At 37.3% G+C, this 22,366-nt stretch overlaps 1 protein-coding gene across 2 annotated transcripts; it reads left to right on the forward strand.

Moving 5' to 3' along the window:
- The first annotated feature begins 354 nt into the window (after positions 1–354).
- LOC149088794 (major facilitator superfamily domain-containing protein 6-A-like) lies at positions 355–22,366 on the forward strand. 2 transcript variants are annotated; one of them, XM_089250242.1, is made up of 5 exons: positions 355–778; positions 4,436–4,532; positions 4,637–5,407; positions 20,622–20,795; positions 22,108–22,365. In XM_089250242.1, exons 1-5 carry the CDS (start codon positions 602–604, stop codon positions 22,152–22,154), a joined length of 1,266 nt encoding a protein of 421 aa, XP_089106368.1. In that variant the 5' UTR covers positions 355–601; the 3' UTR covers positions 22,155–22,365. The 2 variants fall into 2 exon arrangements, with proteins under 2 accessions (XP_089106368.1, XP_089106359.1); XM_089250233.1 differs by having other exon boundaries at positions 360–778; positions 4,637–6,046; positions 22,108–22,366.

The following is a 22,366-nucleotide window of genomic DNA, read 5'->3' on the forward strand; positions in this document are numbered from 1 at the left end:
AATATGGTCGGCGTAAGTACAAGTAGGCAAGAAAGAAAAACAAATACGATCTTTAGCGTCAATTAAAATGATTATACATAACATGAAGCCTGTGGCCGTTCCCAAACAGAAGATTCGGATTTTCTAACACAATATGGTAATATATCATAAGATACCCATAAAGAAGTGAACAACGAGCATAAAATACCAATTACCAAATGTTTTTCCGGTCATCTTCTGAATAGCCAGATGAAAACTGAAAACAACGACGACGTCATTCTTAATCCATCCAATCATCTTTCGTCCAAAGTGCATATCTTATCAATTCTTTTTTCATATCTATTTCTGCCTGACAGAATCTCTTTCTGTATCGATAGCATACAATATCAGCAACATTGAAGAATGCATCGCGTGTCTCATCATTAACACAATTAATGCCCTGGAACTTGATTCAATTGGTTCTTATTAATTTACTGAATTATTTTGATCAATTACCGTTTTTTACTTCTGCAATAACGGTTGGGAAAGAAACCGCACGATCGACAATCAGTAAGCAGTGCCGAGTTGAAATTCGATCGGTGGGGTTGCTGTGTTCAGGGCCGATGACCCGCGGTCTTTAGAAATGACCACAACAGAAAAGAGCATGATTCCGAAGCTCCAAGATGAAATGTGTCCAAAGTTGTCAAATATCGACAATCCAAACAACGACAATGGAATAGCCAAAACAGTTTCAACCCAAAAGGACAAGAATAGTTCCGGTGATTGTCATCGAATGGATGCACAGAACATTGATGGAGAAGTAAGAAACAAAAATAAAATCTTTTTTTTTCATCTGATTGCTGTAATTGTTCTATCATTCTATTTCATTTTAAATATTGTAAGAAATTGCAATTAATTGTAAATCTTGACTTTTATAATTTTAATTTAATAATCAGGGACAAATAAATTATGTTATGTAATAATTTTCGTATTATTTTTCAAATACAAATACAAGACCACAACAGGCAAAATGCCCAACGAGGTGGCTGAGAAAAAGATGCCCATAACAAATATGGATGTCATATATTACTAAAATACAGCAACCCAATTAAAAAATGCAATTTTACAAAAACCAAAGACTACTGTATATATAAAGGATAAAATATAATACAATGCCCATAAAAATATTTATGGTTGTCTTATTCTAAGTATTTAGGGACTGAATATTTTCAATTTCAACATTTTTAGATGTGTTATCGTTGTTTTTCGGATTATTGTAGTTGAAAAAAATTGAAAAAATAATTTTTTCAATTTTTTACTTAATTTATATAATTATCTCCACCGCATCTCAAGATCAAGAAATATCAAAAAAAAAAAACTGGTTTTATCGTTTCCAGGCTTCAGAATTCACTAATAATGGAATAAAATTATTGTTCAAGACAACCAGCTTTTAGTAGAGAAAATAAAAATAGTGAACATTAACTAAAAAAATCACTATCAAAACAATTATAAAAGTTTATTGAGAACACTTAGAAAAAAAATTTTAATAAATATTTAAATAATTATTGAAAAAATATACTATTCAAAAAATATTGCGCTAATATATGTCAAAAATTGTTCATTGATACTTGTTTTTTTTGTATTCATTTCTAAGTGATGAAATTATTATGGGTCACATTACAGTTCCTACTGAAATATTGTTACAATGAAAAAGTGGCACACACACACACACAGCAATATGAGTTTTGTGATTCCCACGTTGATAATAAAATACAAATTTCAATGATACAAAATTTGTATTATATGTATATATTTTCTTTTCGTTTTCTTCATTTTCGTATTCTTATTATATTTTTAAGTATTTTCATGTTGTTTTTTTTCAATTACTTTTTCAATTTTTTATACATAGATTTTTTTTACATTTCTATTATTATTATTGGGTTTTTTTTGTTTTTTTTTTCAATTTTATTTTTTTTGTTTTTTTTTTCAATTTTATTTTTTTCGTTTTTTTATATTATTATTTTCCTATTTTTTTTTTTTTTTTGTATATTATTACTTTTAATCATTTTTTACATTTTTTTTTTGTATTCTTATTATTTATTTATTATCATTATTATTATTATTGCTTTATTTTTCTTTGAAAACCATTTTTCTCTTGTGTATAAAGTATCATAATTTTTCTTTTGTTTATTTTCCACGGTAACTATGCTGGTTGTACCAGTATATATGGCCCTATGTTATACTGTGTGATGCATAGGAAGATGTCTTTGTGACACAAAATTAAATATATATATATATATTTATTTATTTATTTACTTATATATTTATTACAGTCGGGCCCCCGTATTCGCGGTTTGTTTTCCTTAATTGGATTTTTTTTTTTTTTTTTTGCAACACAGAAATCCTCATTCATGTGTTTTGTTTACAAAATTTGAGTTGTGTATGTTTAGGATGGCTCGCTAATGACATCACTGTCATCACTAGAGCCGTCGCAGCTCCCAACAGAGAAATAGTCACCTCGAGTTGGATTAACCTTTGGCCACAATGTGCGCTAAAGGTCACAACCATTTCTACAGAGCCAACTGAAGAGACTATAAAAGACATTGTCACGTTCGCGAAACAGGTGGGTGGTTCAATGATATGGATATAGAAGTCGAACAGCTAATTAATAGTAATTCAGAGGGATTGACCGAGGAGGAATTAATGCAGATTAACTGCTCCTGAAACTGAAGCGGTACCAGATGGAGATGATCAAAATAAAGAAGCAGAAGACAAGTTCACCATAAGTAACATAGCGGAAGGTCTTCGCACGTTCAAATCAGCGATAAATTGTTTTCATGGCATAGATCCCTCTATGGTACGCTATTCACATGAAGAAAAATTGGTAGAGTCAGTCATATTCCAACATTCTTGACGATATGAAGAAGAAACGGCAAACAGAAATCACAATATTCTTTCAGAAAGCATCGCCAACAATCTCGTTGCACCCTCTTTTACATTCCCTCATACCTCTGCGTTACCCTGCTCTTCTCATGCTGTTCAATAAATGAGATATACAAGAAAATAATTATGGTTTCCGTTATTTGCAGATTTCCCATATTCGCGGTCACCCCCGGAACATAAATCCCGCGAATACGGGGGGGGGGGGGCGACTGTATATAAAATATCACTTTTTCTTTCTTTAAGAAACAATTTTTTCCGAAGATTTCTATAAAGTTTCATATTATAGTTTAGTTTTTTAGGAGATCAGAAACAGAATAAAACATTATTTACCGGAGTTTAAAAAAATTGTTTATTCTTTAGTGAAGAAAGAAAAACTCTCGAGTTTCGTTTGAAAATAATTAAAAGCTTAAAAAACAATTTTTTTCCACACAAGAGAAGATAAAAAGATAAATTTCTGTGGAGGCTGAAATAATGAAATTTTTCTTAAAATATCATTCAGAAAATTTCTGAATGGTTTAAGTAAGAAAGACGAATTATCAGAAGTTTAATGTAATGTCATTAGAATGTGCCGTGGAGCAGTGTTTCCCAACCTTTTCGACGTCGTGGACTCCCTGTAATGAAAGTCAATGCTCCGGTAAGCTTTATTGTAACCCTATGAATCGAAGTAGTTCTGTTTTTTCTGTACTTCTGTTGGTGATTTTTTTCGACGTGTAAAAGCAAAAGAGATCACGTAGGGTGGGGGTAAAAAGATAAATCTACTGTATACTCTTTTATATAGAACTCTATTTATTGTTTTTTATTCTATTTTCTCTTTCCCCTTCTTCTTTATTTGCTAACGTACAAGGGCAGGGTTACAAGATTTATCACCGACACGTCAAATAGAGATCATTAAAATTTGTTGCCTAATGTCTTTACGTGACGGGTTAAGTCCGGCCCTGTTCATAGTCACTGATATTCCATATTGATCTTGATTCTATATTTAAGATATCGATCTGAGCGCAGTATGTTTTTAGTTAGAAAGTATGGTATAATAAAGTTTTCAACATATGCTGGTGGAATGGATAATATTTTGGTCAAATTTGACCGATTATAGCTAGATGGATGTTTGTGGAATTGGCAACTAAAATTTTTGGCGACAATTAGATTTTTAACTTCGCCAATCTTTCAGCGCCTGTAGCTCACCATTAAATCCAGATACAACAATGAAATTGGTGTGACCTTATAGGATTTTTTCCGCGCTTTTCAAATATGAGCTTAGTTTGCGTATAGGTCTTTCACAAATCCTGGGTTTTTCACACTTGACACTTTTTTTTTTCATAATCGATTATCTACCATAACTCGAAAACAATTCGACATAGGAAAGGATTGGTAGGTTGTTTCATGATCCAATTGGGCTCATCCTTTCGTTGTATGCAGAATAGGTCGGATGATTCACCCTGTATACCTTGAAATTCCATTTATGCTTAATTTTTAAGAGAATAGCATTTGAAAATTTTTTTCATGATTAAAACGTTACTGTGATTTTTATTGATAGATATCAGAGAAGACATGTTACGAGAGGCTTCTGGATCGATTTCACATCAATAAATCCCTCCTGCAACTCAAAATTTCTCTGTTCCTGTTCTTTGGAGGTAAAAAGAAAACAAATTCAACAGATAATAAATTGAAAAATTTCGAAATTTCATCCTTATGATTTTTTTTTTAAATTAATGGCTAGCATTTCACATATTTTCAGCTGGAGCCTCGATCGCACCTTTCTTCCAAGTGTATTTCAAGCAGCGAGGCCTGTCCATCTCACAATTATCGATCATATACATCATCAACCCATCAGTGCAGTTTTTAGGTCCGACGATATCGGGTCTGATCGCCGACAAGACTGGAAGATCCAAACCGGTGTTATTAGCCAACATGGGACTGGCGACTTTGTTCCTTACGGCGATGCTTTTCATTCCAGACATCACTAAGCAAAACTGTTTGGCGAAGGATGTGAAAGTGACGTGTGCTAACGGAACTCGTGTCACATTTGGCGGCTCAGCCGGATGTCAGCCGGTTGCCGGAATGCAACGCATGCATAGCTGCAAGTATCACTGCGCGGAGAGTACCCCTTTCACTGATTTTGACGGGCTATGTCCTTATGTAGATGAAACTATGTGTGAAGATGGGTTTGTTAGCTTCAGTCAATTGAATTTCAGCTTGGTACAGGCAAATTCATCGCATAGCACTTCCAGTAGCTGTTCCTATAACGTCATTGCACATTTCTCTGATAACACGAATGCATCGTGGTGTCAGTTGCCTATTGCGAGCGATTGTACCTTGAGATGTGTCACACATTACATTGATGGAATCCCCAAAAATGAGAAATGTCCATTCGTAAAAGACAATAGCATTTTAGTATTCGCATGCTCTTTCGTACTCCTGATATTTTTCAGTACCATGTTGTCGAACTGCTATCGATTTATGGACGTGACCGCAATGGCCATGGTCAAAACTCACAATTCGGATTTCGGTAAGCAACGTTTCTGGTCAATATTAAGCTCCATGCTTCTATCTCCTTTAGCTGGTTATCTGGTTGGAATCACGAGTCCAGAGGGAGGTCCTAAGAACTGTTCTACGGCTTTCTATATGTTTGACGTCATGATGATATTATCTATGATATCCGTATGGAAACTTGACGTTAGAATCACTCCTCCGGGAGAGAAGATGTGGAAGAAAAGCCTAGCTTTGTTGAAGACTCCGGATGTGATGGTCTTTTCCGCGGCTCTTGTTGTCCTGGGCACCAGTTGGGGTTTCACCAAGGTATTCTCATACTTATACCTCGATAGTTTGAATGCTTCAAGCCTACTGCTTGGCATCATACAATCTGTCAACAGCCTGGTTGGACTACCTTTTCTACTGACGTCTAATTGGTGGATGAAGAAAATTGGTAGCGTCAATCTTGTGTTATTAGGACTGGTTGCCTATGCTATGTTTTGCGTCAGTTATTCCTTCCTAGTAAATCCTTGGTACGCTTTAGTAGTTGAAGTCTTTTCTATATTCAGTTACCATCTCTTATGGGTGGCGGTAGTGCGACATTGTCACGAAATGTCACCGGAGGGCCTCACGTCGACAATCATAGCCCTAGCTGGCGGAATCCACTACGCAATCGGTATGTACCGTGGTATTTTTTGTAAAAAATATGTTTCATTAACATACGAAAAATATTTTATCATATTTGAATTATCACCATACGGTAGTATATTGAAAAATTCATATTCAAATACGAATTCGTTAATACAGCGGTTCACAACCGGTGCTCCGTATGCACTTCCCAGAGGGCTCCGCTGACATCCGTGGAAAACAAAATAAATCAGTAAATTTGATGAATAGACAAAAAAAACGAGGCCTACGGAGGCTCCACCTAAAAAAATTATACACAAAAATGGGCTCCTAGTCGGAAAAGGTTGAGAACCGCTGCGTTAATATAATCTCCCCCCCCCCCACCACCAATTTCATTCCAGTTTATACAAATACAAATACAACGCCACAACAGGCAAAATGCCCAACGAGGTGGCTGATAAAAAGATGCCCATAAAAATATGGTTGTCATATGTTTCATAAATACAGCAACCCAATTAAAAATGCAATTAACACAAATTACAAACAATATATACACATGATCAAATATTATACAATGCCCATAAAGAATACTTATGGTTGTCTTATTCTAAGAATGGATAGCTTCTCGATTTACCCCAACATGTTTATCGTATTTCTTTTTAAACGTGTCAATTGTGTTACAATTTACTACCTCCGGGGGTAAGCTATTCCATTTATTAACAACCCTATTGGAGAAAAATTCCCTGCGACACCATAACCTTGCATTGTCCCTCACCAATCGATACTGGTGTCCCCTTGTAAAAACAGTCGATTGGCGGTGTACTAAAAGTTCATGGTCCATCCTATCCATCCCATTGAAAATTTTGAACACTTCGATCATATCTCCTCGACACCTGCGTTCATCCAATGTAAACATATTCAAAAAATGAAGTCTTTCTTCATAACTCAAGCCCTGTGTGCCAATAAGGACACGCGTAGCTCTTCCCTCCAACATGCACAACTTCGATACTCTTATATCTCTTACACTGGCTCGAACCCAGCACACTCTGGTCACGTGAAAAAAGCTCGGTACATTATGTACCTGAAAAAGGAGATGATCACGTGTGACCAGATGCCCCTTCGGAGTGTTCGAAGGGCTACGTGTGTTAGAGGGTAACAGTGGCGCAGTCTAGTGGTCATAGTGATGGATTCACACGGTGAGGGCCTTGGTTCAAACCCCACCGGTGGCACAGTCTGTGGACAGCTGAAGTGGGGTTTTCTGTGTTTCCTACTTCAAGGCGTGAATGCGAACCGATCTCTCCGTTAAAAGTCTCGCCACAGAGAGCAATCAGACCTACAGCCGCTGTGGCGGTCAAGTGGTCATAGTGACGGACTCGCATCGCGGGGACCCGGGTTCGAGCCCCACCGTCACCACAGCGGTGGTCGGATGAAGTTGGTTTTCTGTGGTTCCCAACTTCAAGGCGCGAATGCGAGAAGATCGCCCCTTTAAAATGTCTCGCCACAGAGAGCAACAGTCCTACAAACAGTACAAATATTCAGTCATTGCACTTCACTTCTGAGATGGCAGCACTGAAAAATCATACACAACACTAGATACGCGCTCAGACTGTTAGGTACACATACTTACACTTCTGGCACAACTCACTAGGTAGTAAATTGCCCGTGGCGATAGACCTGAATTGTGCTCGGCTGAAAAAAAAAATCAGGCCTACAACATTAATAAATCCACGCATGACACCCCAGGCAAAAATAAACCTCCCAAATTTGTCTTTCCGAATGCGGAAGAGAGATGACTACAATATTAGAGCATATACACAACAAGAATTTCTAAGAAACAAACTTCATGTTCACAACACGTGCATATTCCATTATTCGTTAGAAATTCCATAGAGGAATATAGACAGGATGTAATATGGACGAAGTGCATATGTGTGATTTAGGAGTAGTAGTAGTCGATCTCCAGCTCTTGCACAAGATAGACATACATGCTCTTTCTTGGACTTGTACATATGTTTCGCATGAAATGATGATGCGATGGTCTGTGGTCGAATTATCGGAATTCTTCATTTTAAGATACGAGAATCAACAGATAAATGTGGTCATATTCATATCAAATATAAATGGTTATAAGACTGTTCAGCAGAACCCTTGATGATGATAATAAGGCTGTGCTACTGAACTCAATTTTTTTTTTTTTTTGAATATTTATCCCAAAAATAAACGGTGTCACTATACTGCTGTCTCAACAGCATCATGCCCCCCCCCCCCCAGGACAAAATGAAAGAAGACTTCGTCATTACCTTCTCTTAATCAGGGGCGATATATAGACAGAAGCGTACGCAAGATCGGCCTACGGAGGGGGGCACAAAAGTCTTGGGAGGTACGAAAATTGCCTTCTCGATAAATTTTGAGTTATTAACCTTAAAAAAGTATTAAAATATACAGAAATATGTTAAAAAAAGGTATAATTATAAAATGTATTTTTTATAGATAAAAGGTTTTTTGCATTATAAATTCGCTATAGAAGAAAACCCACTAAAGATCTCAGTCTGGGGAGGGGCCTTGCTCCAGGATTAGGGGGGGGGGAGCATGATGACCCCCGAGATGCTCGAGGGGAAAGGAAAAATGTTATTCCTACATAAAAACTTGCCCTCTAACTTTTTTTTCTTCCCGGGGGGGGGGGGGAGCATTGCCCTTTATTTCACCTGCACAGACCTGATATTTCTCTTCGCATAGAATGTCGATATCTGTGAAGAATGACAAAAAATAACACGCTACCTTATACAATCTAGGGAATTTTTTCTGAGCAATAAGAAATTCTGTGTACGCGGAAGCATTCTGATTCATTCTCCAACTCTAAACGTATAATTTGTAAACTTATTTACCATGAAAAAAGGATTTCTTAGTTACTTTTGTTCACAACTAACAAAATAGGTGGAAAAAAAAATTATCAACCATAACATGCCTTTCAGAAAATACTATACAGTACAGGATGTATTATATTGAGAAATATCATTAAACTAGAGCTCCTTCTGCCACCTATCAAATAAAAAACACAACTGTTATGATTGGAATTGGTGACTGGTTTTTGATATGGTTTAGTATGCCACATGAAAAAAAAACTATAGTATGTATGATACAGTATTTTTTAATAAATATTTCTAAGCTATAATATAAACGTAATTATAAAGTTACTGCAGAATTTTAACAGTTGATGTTTGTCTGTAGTAAATTAACATCAGTAACACTCGCAAAGTTTACAATTTTAAATTTAAATATCAAATATCATGTCGAGCAAGTAAAAAAAAAATCCAAAATTGCAATGGAAAGTCATATGTATCACTGAAGAACAAGAAAATGATGTATGAACAAATTATCAAACCTGTTCTTACATATGGTAGTGCACCGGCTTGGGCTTTCGCTCAGAAAAGCAATATTTACAACCTCCAGAAACATCAAAATTATATTCTTAGGAGATTCACAGGTGCTCCAAAATACTTCAGACTCACCGACCTGCACGCTGATCTTCAAATTCCATCCATCTGCAAATGTAAAAAGAAACTGGCCAAAAAGTACTTTGAGAAGCAACAGGCCTCAGAAGTGGATATTATCAGCTCAGCATCCAACTACTCAGCTGAACAGAAATTATCACAGCTAAGACCAAAGAATATCTTGGTTACAAATTTTAGAAAGGAATTTTAATTGTCATAGAACAAACAATAATGGTTAATCATACTGAAGTTATGATTGAAAAGACCTTGTATTTTTTATTAATAATGTACCACAGCATAGTATAGATAAATATTACTATAAATAAATTTCATCAATTTTTTTTTTTTTTTTTTAATGCTGGAAATGTTAATCAATCCATTCCATTTTTAACATTGGTGGAGTGAGAACAGTTTATGTAAATACAGTCATTCATAAAATTAATTATTAATTGAAAGGTATATGATATGAACGCTTGTAAATTATATAACCACTTGTTATGTGACCTAGAGAGTGTAGATTTTTTAATCTAATATAATTGTCAGATGTTCAAAAGTTACATAATATGATTCTGATGGGTCTATGAGGAGTGTGTTAGTGTTCTGTAAATTCTAATGACCATTTGTAACCTTCTACTCTATTTTTATATTTTTTATTATTATTATTTTTTTTTTTTTAAATATGTTTGTCAAATGTTTAGAAATCACATTGAATGGTTTTGGTGACGTTGGAGTTTTCATGAATATACGCATATCATTTTTGCCTAAATGGAAATATATTGCAAACTATGCTGTAAACTTATGTTGTAAAACATTGGTAATTTTTGCAATTTGTGGCAAAGTGCGTCACTGAAACTGATTTGTTTAATATTGTACATATTGTGAGAATATTTGTAATCGACGAGATTTATTTTGAAAGTAAGTGTAATCTGATGGGGAAGGAGATGTTTTAACCCCTGAAAACTTTTAACAGTATATTGATATTGTTTTGTATTAGTGAAAATGTTTTATATATAAAGGGTGATATATAATTTAAAAAAAACTACCAGTGGTTGTTTTTAAGCAACCATTTTGCCATTGACTGATCAATATCTCTACCTAAGTAGAGAAACCAAGACGAAGAAGACGAGAGCTCAGTGCTCGGTACTTCGCATCAACTAGCAACGGCAACAATTTTAACATTGGAAGTTATAAGGGTTGCTGTTGCTAGTTGATGCGAAGTACTGAGCTTTAGGTATTAGAAACAACCACCGGTAATTTTTATTTTAATTATATACAGTCAAACCTCATTAATGAGTCACTCTTGGGACAGCAAAAATATGATTAGTAAGCGGAGTGACTCGTTAAACGGAGTAAGCCGTAGCTGTGCCAATTCTTGCCTGAGGACAATTGGGACTTCCAAAAAAAGTGACCCGTTAAGCGGAGTGGCGTGTTAACCGGGTGACGCACTAACGAGGTTTGACTGTATATCATATTCTCACTAATACAAAACAATATCAATATACTGTTAACAGTTTTCAGGGGTTAAAACATCTACCCATTTAGATTACACTTACTTTCAAAAATAAATCTCGTCGATTACAAATATTCTCAATATCTACAATATTATAAACAAATTAGTTTCACAAAGTGGCCTACTTTGCCACAAACTGCAAAAATTACCAATGTTTTGCAACATAAGTTTACAGAATATTTTGCAATATATTTCCATTTAGACAAAAAATGATATGTGTATATACATGAAAAACTTCAAAAGTGTCACCAAAACCATTCAATATGATTTTTAAACATTTGACAAACATATTTGAAAAATAAATAACTATAAAATAGAAAAAAAAGAGTAGAAGGTTACATATGATCATTAGAATTTACAGAACATCAATACACTCCTCAGAATCATATTACGTAATTTTTAGCTGATTAGGTCACATAACAAATGGTTATATAATTCACAAAGCGTTTATATCATAAACCTTTCATTTTATGAATGGCTGTATTTCAGTTAACTATTCTCACTCTACCAATGCTAAAAATGGAGTTGATTGGTAGCGATTAACACCGAAAACCGATTGGTAGCGATTAACACCGAAAACCGAAAACCGATTGGTAGCGATTAACATGACTGACTGACTGACTGAGGTAGATACATTTTCTCAGGGCGTACCGAGTCTTTAAGACTCCCATAAGCTTCCCTGTTTGATGCTGCTCCGTACGAGCTGGATGAAGAAGTTAAAAAGCTGTTTGTATGTGATAGTTGAGTGTGTGAGTGTAAGTGTATAAGAGGCGTGTCAATAAAAGATAATAAAATTTATAGCCCATGCTGTACTCAGAGAGTCAGTATACGTCAAATTAATTCAGATCATATTAGAAAAAATGAATTCGGTAAGTTGTGGCTTACTTATCACAGAAATTTGAAATTTGTAGAGCTATGTCCGAAGGAGGTGAAGTATCAAAATTCAAGAACGCATTTTATACACAATTACAAAATCAGTCAATTATCTCAGCAAATAATTGACAAAAAAGTGGAATACCGCACCTAATGGTTACAAAAGAGTATATATATGTTCATTCTAATAAATGGCGTGAATACAATATATATGATTACACGTGGATACAAGATTAAATGCGATAAATATTGGTAGGCGTTCAGTATATATGCAACACTATGCTTCCAATCAATGAAGAGAGAATTAGAACTATTTACACTTTTTACAAAACTAAACCAATTCATTGGGCCATATCAAGCCAGTATGTTCTTAGGTCGAAGAAACCTCAACACCTCTACCGCAGGATAAGGCGAGATGTCTCTTATGTGCTGATATTCTGATGTTTCAGCTCTATCGAAATATCCTCTACATAGTTTGACTAAGTAGTCATGTATGGTTTCAATGTTCAAATCCTTCATTATGTCAAGATTTCTGATATACCATTGTGCCCCGGTATATCGCCGAAGTATTTTATTTTGCTGCACTTGTAATTGTTTGATGACAGAGGGTTTCGCTGTGGAAAAGCATGGTGCTGCATAGCACATAATTGGTCTAATGACTGTACATAATGGTTTTGTTTTTGAGGCTAAGTGCAGAGCGTGTGTAACAGACTCTGTTTAGAAGTCCTGCAGCCTTAGCGGCTCGAACTTTTGCCTCATGAATGTGAGCTTTGAAACTGAGCTTTTTATCCAAAATAACACCAAGATATTTTGTCTGAGACTTGGGTTGTAATATGGTCTGCCCCACTGTGATAGTGGTGTTCGGAGGGAGTTGTCTCCTTGCAAACCATATAAAGTTGCATTTACCCTCGTTTAAGACCACTGCATGTAGCTGACACCAGATCTCGACCCTTCGGACCATTTCTTGCAAGTTCCTCAGAGCTTGCTGAGGGTCCCTAGATGCCATAAGGATTTTCGAGTCGTCAGCATAAGAAGCTAAAATTCCTCTTTGTGGAGCAGGAAAATCGTTAATAAAAATATTGAAGAGTATTGGGCCAATTACCGACCCTTGACAAATAGATGCCTTTAGTGGACGTCTGGTGGAGAGGGCGTTTTTGATACGGACCTGAAATGTCCTATCCCTGAGGTAGCTGTGAACCATATGTATAATGTGGGAAGGAAACCTTCTAAGTATCATAATGGCAATCAGTGTTGAGTGCTTAACCTTATCGAAGGCCTTCTGTATGTCTGAATCAAAACATGCTACATAATCCTTGTGGATGAAAGCATCCTGTATGTACTCCACAACACGGACCAGTTGTGTTACACAAGAATGTCCGCTACGAAAGGCATGTTGTTCATCTCGGATAAAGCTGTTATCCTCGAGATACAAAGATAATCTCGCCTTAAAAACTCGTTCAAAAATCTTGGACAATCCCGGAAGCAAGCTGATCGGGCGAAAATCATTCGCAAATAGACTTATCTCCCTAGTTTTTGGAATGACTTTAATAATGGCATGTTTCCAGCTATACGGAAAATGACAAATTTTTAACATACCATTAAAGATGTTTACTAATGTGGCGATAATATTATATGGAAGTATTTTCAAAGCTGTGTTAGTAATATTATCAAACCCAGGGGCCTTTTTTAATTAAGTCCTTTAATTATCTCGAGGATCTCCTCACGATCAGTGGGAGCAGCCGTTACGATGTTATGTGGCTGGTTGTTTTGTAGAAAGTTGTTAACCACCTGTTCAAAGTGTGTTTCTACAATAAGCGGTTGGTTACTATTTGGTGAAAACTGGTCTTCATATGTATTAGCGAATGACTCCGCTATCTCTTCATCAGTGTATACAAGACCATTTGTACCATGTATTCTGTTGATGTTGATGGCTCTGGGCTTACAAATTCTAATTAATTTCCAGAGAGACCCATCCGATACATCAGCCTCATCAAGAAAATCATTCCACTTCTGAGAGTGATATTCCTTGAGGCTGTTTCTTATTTCTCTGGATATACGGTTCAGCATGTTACGGAGATTGGGATCTCTCGTACGCTGTACTCGTCTTCGGAGTTGATTTTTGAAGTTAATTTTACACTTCAACTCCTCAGGGATGCCATAATTTTTAAAAGGCTTAATACGCCTTGTCGAATTATTTACGGCATTTTGAATTACCTCAGTAATTTTTTCTGCTGCTATATCAATGCTCTCTTTTGTCAAACTATTGATCTCAATGACCGATTCATTTTCCAGTGTTGTACGGACGTTGGTCCAATTTGTACGAAGCATGTATGGAATTTCATAAGTGATACCACTGTCAATCTCGAATAGTACCGCATTATGGTCAGATCCGAGAGCACTGAGTACCTCAATGGTGACTCCGTGTAGAAGGTTTTTTGTCAAACCAAAGTCAAGTACGTCTGGCCTATGCTGAAGGTTGTAGGGGTAATGTGTAGATGATTGCGGCGCATGAACATCAATCATATTTGAATGACAAAAATTTGCGAGCATCCTACCATCCTGATTTGTTGTGTTGCTATTGAAAAGTTGGCTTTTAGAGTTGAAATCACCAGCTACAAATATGGGCTTATTACCGTTACTTCTAAATATCGCTTTTACTAAGGTGATATCGAGTCGATATCGTGGTGGCTTGTAGAAGGAACAGATTACCATCGGTTGTTGATTTGGGTGATGTACCCTAATAGCGATGGCCTCACAAGTTGTGGATGTAGGAAGATCAACTGTCTCAATATGAAAATTCCTCTTGATAAGAATAAGGACACCCCCTCCAGGTAGGTTGGGGCGGTCAAGCCTATGGCATTCATATGTATGGACTTTGAAGTTGCGTGCCGGTGAAAGCCACGATTCTTGTATGAGAACCGCATCCGGGTCAAATTCATCAATAGTTTCACGCAATTCATGGCGGTTATTGTGGATTCCGTCAGCATTCCAGCTGATGATTCTAAAAGGCTTAGGAGCCGTTGTAAAAGTGGTGTTACTAATTGCTATCGTATTAGTGTTTGATATTCGCAAAAAGCAGAAAGTGATAAGTGAATTAGATTTTCTTGGCCAATAGGATAACCTCTATAAAGCTCTGCCAGATAACTGCGAGCTTATCTTTCTCTTCAGTGGTATCCTTAAGCTTTTGGAAGGTGGTATTTGTGATGGTTGTTAGAGCAGTAGCAATGTCATTTGCGTCATGCTCAATAGTGTCCTCGTTCCTCTCAACAACCTTTTTCGACGGCCCTTGTGATTCTACATCGATCAGTGATGGGACCAGTGGGTCCTGGGCCTCTGTTGTTGAGGTCATTGTTGAAGCATGTTCCCCACTCAAAGTATGAGGGATAGGACGTTTCTTCAGCGCTCCCACAAATTTGTGGATTTTGTTTACCACCTTTTTAGGCTGAGCCACATCGGAAAAACTTACCCTGGGCTGAGTGTTTGCTTCCTTGTTTTTATCTTGGAAGTCTATGAGATTAACCTCTTTTTCTACTTGAGGTGCGTTTTCACCCGAAGGAGTGAAAGAGAGGGTCTTAAGTTTAGGCCAGGGCCACTTCGGACATCCTTGAAATGAGCTTCTGTGTTCCAGACCACAACGAGAACACTTGTTTTTATGCGCTTTGTTCGTGTGTCGGGGGCAATCTTGAACCCTGTGTTTTTGTGCGCAAATGCCACAGACTGCAGAATTAAAACAGGTCTGGGCCGAATGGCCAAACCTCTGACATTTTCTGCACATTAATTTTCCAGGGCCACCCCTAAGTTTCTCAATTGTGACTGGAAGCCCCATCAACTCCTTGATTTTATATATTCCACTATTTCCTTTTCCCGTTTCAATTATGAACAGGGGCATGAATCTCTTGGTTCTGAAGTGTCTCATTGGGCTTACTTTCCCAACATCATGACCCTCACTAATAAGAGCCGTTTGTATGCTAGTAACTTCCATGTTTACTGGAAGCCCTCTGATAACCACTCTTAGTGGACGTTCAACGTCCACCTGGAAAGTATGATACTCAAAACCAAGCTCATTAAAGAGCTTTGTACAGTTACGAAAATCATCAGTGTGAAAGAATTTAATTGACATCTTATTAGCACCCGATTTAACCTCGGGTTTGTGCTTGCACATATCAACGATCTTAGGATAGTGCTCATGCCAACCCGTCCATTTATTCAACATGACAGGAGGGATATTGTCTTTTTTCTTAGTGTGGGTCACCTTCTGAAAACCGGTAAGATCAATATCTTCATTAGCTATATCATCTTCATTACCCTTATCCTCTGAGCTAATGAGATCCTGTAGTACCGTACTACTGCCGCCTTGGTCCGATTGTTGTATTCTACGATTCCCATCTTCATCTTCACTTTGTGACAGCACCTCACAAGGGGCTTCATTGGAAGCAGAGGGGATATTACTGTCGTCATCTGGGACAGATTGAGAATGAGAAACCAACTTTGGGACAGAATCCTGCGACTTATTGTGTTTCTTTTTAGCCTTCTTTGCACTTCTAAGAGAAGACTTGCTAATGAGCGGCGATGATACCGGGGAATTTTCCTGGGCCTTGAATTTGGATGCAAGCGTGTGCTTACAGGGGGCCTCATCGATTTCGAGAAAGAAACAAACAGAATACTTGAGGAGTTCATCTAAGTTAGAAGTATTAGTCTCATCAGCTAAGTAATCCTCATAGTGTGCCATAACGGTGCTGAAATTTGTAGCAACGCTACATTTGTCCTCAACAAGAAGAAGACGATTGTCATAGTCAGCTAAGTAAAGTCCCAAGAACGACATTAGACGTTTTTGGTATATCTGACGTATATCGTCATGTTCAAGAGCGAGTTTCGCTAGCTTGCTCAAGGCTTCGAAATCGCTAGTGGCCTGACCAGGAGCGGGCAGACGGATGGGACAGACCTTCATGTTTACGCCTGTAAGATTGTAAGCCACAACTTACCTTTACTGATGTGCCATATAGTATGGCGCTTGAAAGAATTCAGTGAATTAGGATATTGAGAAAGTTTAGAAATTAAGATTGGCCTATCCTGGTGGCCGAAATAGAAAAAAGAAGAGAAAATAGGAAAGATCAGAAAGTCGAATCTTTTCCACGGGAGCTCGAGCCTCATCAAGGCTGTTTATTCACACGAATAAGTCCACGCCGGAGCCACGTGCAAGTTTAAAAAGTTCCGTTACACTACAACCTGTAACTGAAAAGAGATTACGAAGAATCTGGAATAAGAGAGCATCGTATTTCTACCTAGAGTTACTAATATTAATTTACTATATACAAATATCGACTGTTAAAATTTTGTAGTAAATTTGATGATTTAATTTACATTGTAATTTAGAAAAAATATTTTCTCTGATATCATTTTATATAGATTTTTTTTCATGCGGCCTACTAATCAAAAACCAGTCACCAATTCCAATCATACCAGTTGCGTTTTTCATTTCATAGGTGGCAGAAGGGGTTCTAGTTTAATGATATTTTTCAATATAATACATCTTATACCGTATAGTATTTTCTGAAACGCATGTTATGGTTGATAAAATTTTGTTTTCGCCCGTTTTGTTAGTTATGAGCAAAAGTAACTAAGAAACCATTTTTTTCATGATTAATAAGTTTACAAATTACACGTTTAGGGTTTGAGAACGACTCAGAATGCTTCCGTGTACAGTCGGCTCCCCCGGTATTCGCGGTTTTTTTACCTTATTGGAAAAAATTTTTTGCAACACTCAGAAATCGTCATTCATATGTTTTGTTTACAAAATTTGAGTTATGCATGTTTAGATGGCTCGCTAATGACATTACTGTCATCACTAGAGGCGTGGCAGCTCCTGAGATAGTCACTTCGGGTAAAATTAACTTCTGGCCACAATGTGCGCTCCAGGAAACAACCACTTATACAGAGCCAACTGAAGAGGTTATAAAAGACATTGTTACGTTAGCGAAACAGGTGGGTGGAGAAGAGTTCAATGATATGGGTATAGAAGTCAAACAGCTAATTGATAGCAATTCAGAGAACCGAGCATTTCAGCATTGGCCGAAGAGGAATTAATGCAGTTGACTGCTCCTGAAACTGAAGCGGTACCAGATGAAGAAGATCAAAATAAAGAAGTAGAAGACAAGTTCACCATGAGTAACATAGCGGAAGGGCTTCGCACGTTCAAATCAGCAATAGATTGTTTTCATGACATAGATCCCTCTATGGTACGCTATTCACATGCAGAAAAATTGGTAGAGTCAATCGTATTCCAACATTCTTGACGATATGAAGAAGAAACGGCGAACAGAAATCACAATACTCTTTCAGGAAACATCGCCAACAATCTCTGCACCCTCTTTTACATTAAATCTACCTCTCGTCACCCTACTCTTCTCAAGCTGTTCAATAAACAAGCTATACAAAAAACCTAAGGTTCCGGTTATTCGCGGATTTCAAGTATTCGCGGTCACCTCCGGAACGTAACCCCCGCGATACGGTACATAGAATTTTTTACACTATGCAGAAAAAAAATTTCCTACATTGTATAAGGTAGCATGTTATTGTTTGTCATTCTTCGCAGATATCGACATTTTGTGGGCAGAGAAACATCAGGTCTTTGCATGTGAAATTGAAGAGAATGTGGAAGAGTTGATCAAGTTTGCCGAAGAACATTAAGAAGACACCAACGAATAAGGCAAATACTCGAAAATACAAAAATCCTAATGCATTTCGCCACCAATGGGTGTCGTCTTCAGAGGAAAGATATTTAACCACTAGTCACGCTGACCGAGTTTCCCTCATGGGTTGAATACCAAATTTTAACGCTCGGTTGCTCAGCTGAAAAAGTACGTCTGTTCACTTCAAACGTCATGGTCAGAACGAATCTGTGAGTCTGCGTGAGATACTAATTGCAGCGTCCTGATTGGACGCTTTCGGAATAGTGCTCTGTCTTTCGCAATAGCTCTGATGGTTCATAGGGCCTGCGTTTTCTGGGCCCGTTTCTATTCCCACAATCAGCCCTCAGGCGCTGGGAATGGAGAAACTTTGATTCTGATCTGGTCTGGTCGAAATTGCTCTGATGGTTTCAAGTTCATGTTCCAATGTGTTCCCATCTGAACAGATGTTAAAACATCTTTTAACATCTATCCATTGGAACCTAAAATCTGATCTAACATTAGGCCATGAACTTGAAACCATCAGAGCAATCACGGAAGACGGGGGGGGGGGGGAATTCAACCTTAAGATCGTTGACGAAATAAATACGTAGAAAATTCTTGAAACCGGCACGAGGAACCACTTTAGAAAATAAATCTCCCGAATTTTTCTGTTTCCGAATTCGGAAGGGAGATGACAGCAATATTAGTACATATACTACAAGATTTTCTAAGAAACAAACTTCATGTTCACAACACGTGCATGCACATTCCAACAACATGCCATTATTCGATTGAAAACGCATGCGCGCATCTTTGGCTAGGCTCCTTATATATGTTTACAAGAGATGGCGCCACCACACCATCAATGAACAATAATTATTTTATAACCAAAACAGATCCACTCTTCCAGTGCTTTTCAACGGAGGGTGCTTCTTTAATAAACTACCCCAGGGCTGTCTTAACGCACGGGCCCGTCAAGCACTGCCTGAGGGGATTATCTGGTGCCCCTATGCACCAGATGGATCTGGGGTGGCACCTTATCTACGTAATGGGATCAGGTGCGATGATAAATAGCACGTGTCGCTTGAGAAAAATTCCTCATTTTTCCACGTGGAAATTCGTGAAATTGACAAGAACCACATAATTTTAATGCCCACCATAATTTTCGGAGCCCCTGCAAAGGTGGATTTATTGTCTGTGGCTGTACAAATTTTGACGCCATTCACCCGTTTAAGCCTAGTTTTCTTGACTACTCATTCCTTCAAATTAGCCGCCCTGAACCACAGCCCGCTTAGTCCCCCCCCCCCCACACTGTAAATATGCCTCTGTGTCTAAGTCACTCACCAGGTCATTTTTTTGGTCACTAGCATACTTGCATACTGTTTTGGTTACTCAGATGCTTGAACACTCTCTAGGTCAGTCCTCCAAGTGGTCTGGATTTTTTTTAAACGACACACTACCTCGTTAAAATTCAAAACAAAGAATAGCTTTGCGAATATCAGTAACAAGATAGTTGTCTTCATTGAAAGCTTTCTCTCCGGAATCCGTGAGAACACCAGTTGGAAACCCGTGCGCTGTAGAGTATCTCCCCCCCCCCCCCCACAGTGAACATGGTGAATGATACATAAAATAACGATTAAGAAGATAACGATACAATAATAAGTATGAATGAATGCAGTGATAGGAGTAAAATAATGCAATGATAAATGTGTACGTGAATGCAATGATAAGTGTATGTGAATGCAATGATAAGTGTATGTGAATGCAATGATAAGTGTATGTGAATGCAATGATAAGTGTATGTGAATGCAATGATAAGTGTATGTGAATACAATGAAATCCACAATAAATGCAATAAATTAGTGTAAATAAATGCAATAAAATGTATAATGAATTTTGTGTGTGTGTTTGTGAGAGAGAGAGAAAACCGAAAACATACAAAACAAATTCACTTAACATGCTTTCATTTATCATCTTTAATATTAAATGTTGATATACTCTATTATCTTAAAAATATGTCTATTTAGTCCCTTGCAGTTAGATGCGTCACCCGTAATAACATACCAAAGTCGTTATTTCTAGGTAAAGGATCAGGAAGCTTGATCGGAGGACAGATAATGGGAGCCTTCGGTGGCCGATGGGCCTACAGGGTTATCGCCTCGATATGCGGCATTACTTTCCTGTTATATGGATGTTTCCTGCTCATTCGAAAGAAGAAAACAAAGAAGATTCACCTCAACGAAGACAAAAAATCAGGTGATCCCCTTTATTATTCGAGTTCCGAACACACATTTAGGTACTTCGACATCATATTTTAGGCATGTAAACATTCAACTTATAGATTTTCACGCAATGATAAATGTATATGAATGCAATGATAAATGGATATGAATGAAATGATAAATGGATATGAATGAAATGATAAATGGATATGAGTGAAATGATAAATGGATATGAGTGAAATGATAAATGTATATGAATGTAATGAGAGAGAGAGAGACATGTTTAATGAACGTAATATATATATATATATAGATATAGATATTAATAATAGATTATCAATGCATAAGTGACGAATGCATAATATCAATGATAAGATATTTCCCCTAAGGAAGAAAGTAGCTAATCAGATTTTCTCGGCTTTATCATTTCTAATCATTTTTGTCATACCACGGTCATTTTCTGCCCACCAGAGCTAATTAGACCGAGCCCTATAGTTCACTGCCGATTCGAAACGGCAGCATGCCATGCGACATTCTGCCTTTTTTTTGCATGTCTTGCCGGGAGGTTGGTGTGCTAACCCCCTCAGTGGAAACTCCATGAGGCATCAATCTTTTTCTGCTGTCATTTTGTGGCCGTGCTATTTGTACGCCCGAGTGGCGTTGTGATAAGATGCTCACACGGTCCCAGGTTCAAACCCGAAGGAGGATATAGATAAGATATTTTCCCTAACGAACTTGAGGCGACCACCGATAGACAGCGTCTTCATTTCCCACCCATCTCATTAATGGCAGTGAATTGCAATACAGCGATATGGCCAGAGTTGGTGTTTGGTGAAGTAGTTAAGAGACCGTCCTGCCGAGCGATTTCTAACGAATTGGTGTTACCAGAATGTGTTGTATGAGCATATGAGTAGCCCTAGCGCATTAATGATGTCAAAGTTATGCGTGGTTCGTATTCGAAAAGCTTTTCCTGGCTGAAGTAAAACAACTCCACCAATAAAGCGTTATCTACCAATGTCAACATCACAATGAAAACCTTATGTAAACGCCAGTAACAGGAAAATTCAGAAATGAGCTGTTATAATCGTACACCCTGCATTTTATAGGTCTCAGGTTTGCATGTTTTCATTGATTTGCTTTCGTGCAGCGCCCTTTATCGACAAAATTTGGAAAAAAAAAAAACATCTTTCCCACACCAAAAACCACCCTTCGTGAGAATAAACCGCGTTCAAATTTTCCCGATTCCTCCAATTTGTTTTATGAATTTTTAAACTATTTACGAATTTATTAGACACCCTGTGTATTCAGCATCGTGAAATTCTTCGTATGTTTTTTTTTTTTTTCAGTTAAACAAAATGTCGCCATCAAAATGAACACCGTTTTGAAGAGATGAAGTTTTTGGTTCTATGAGTTGATTCTTGGCGTTGTTTCGGATGCCGCGAGCTCTTTTTGACGGTCAAGTATTTTTACCACAGGAGGATTACGATGTATTGAAATCTCAATTTTTCCATGTCCCATCATCGTTGTAATTTATTTCAAATTTTCATGAAATACTTGGATGTGTGTAAATACGATATATTAAATTAAAATACATTAGTTATTGTT

Source organism: Pholcus phalangioides, unplaced genomic scaffold, assembly GCF_987345545.1.
Source record: "Pholcus phalangioides strain wild (caught in Gottingen) unplaced genomic scaffold, Ppha-v1.0 ptg000003l_1, whole genome shotgun sequence".
Classification (NCBI taxonomy): Eukaryota; Metazoa; Arthropoda; class Arachnida; order Araneae; family Pholcidae; genus Pholcus; species Pholcus phalangioides.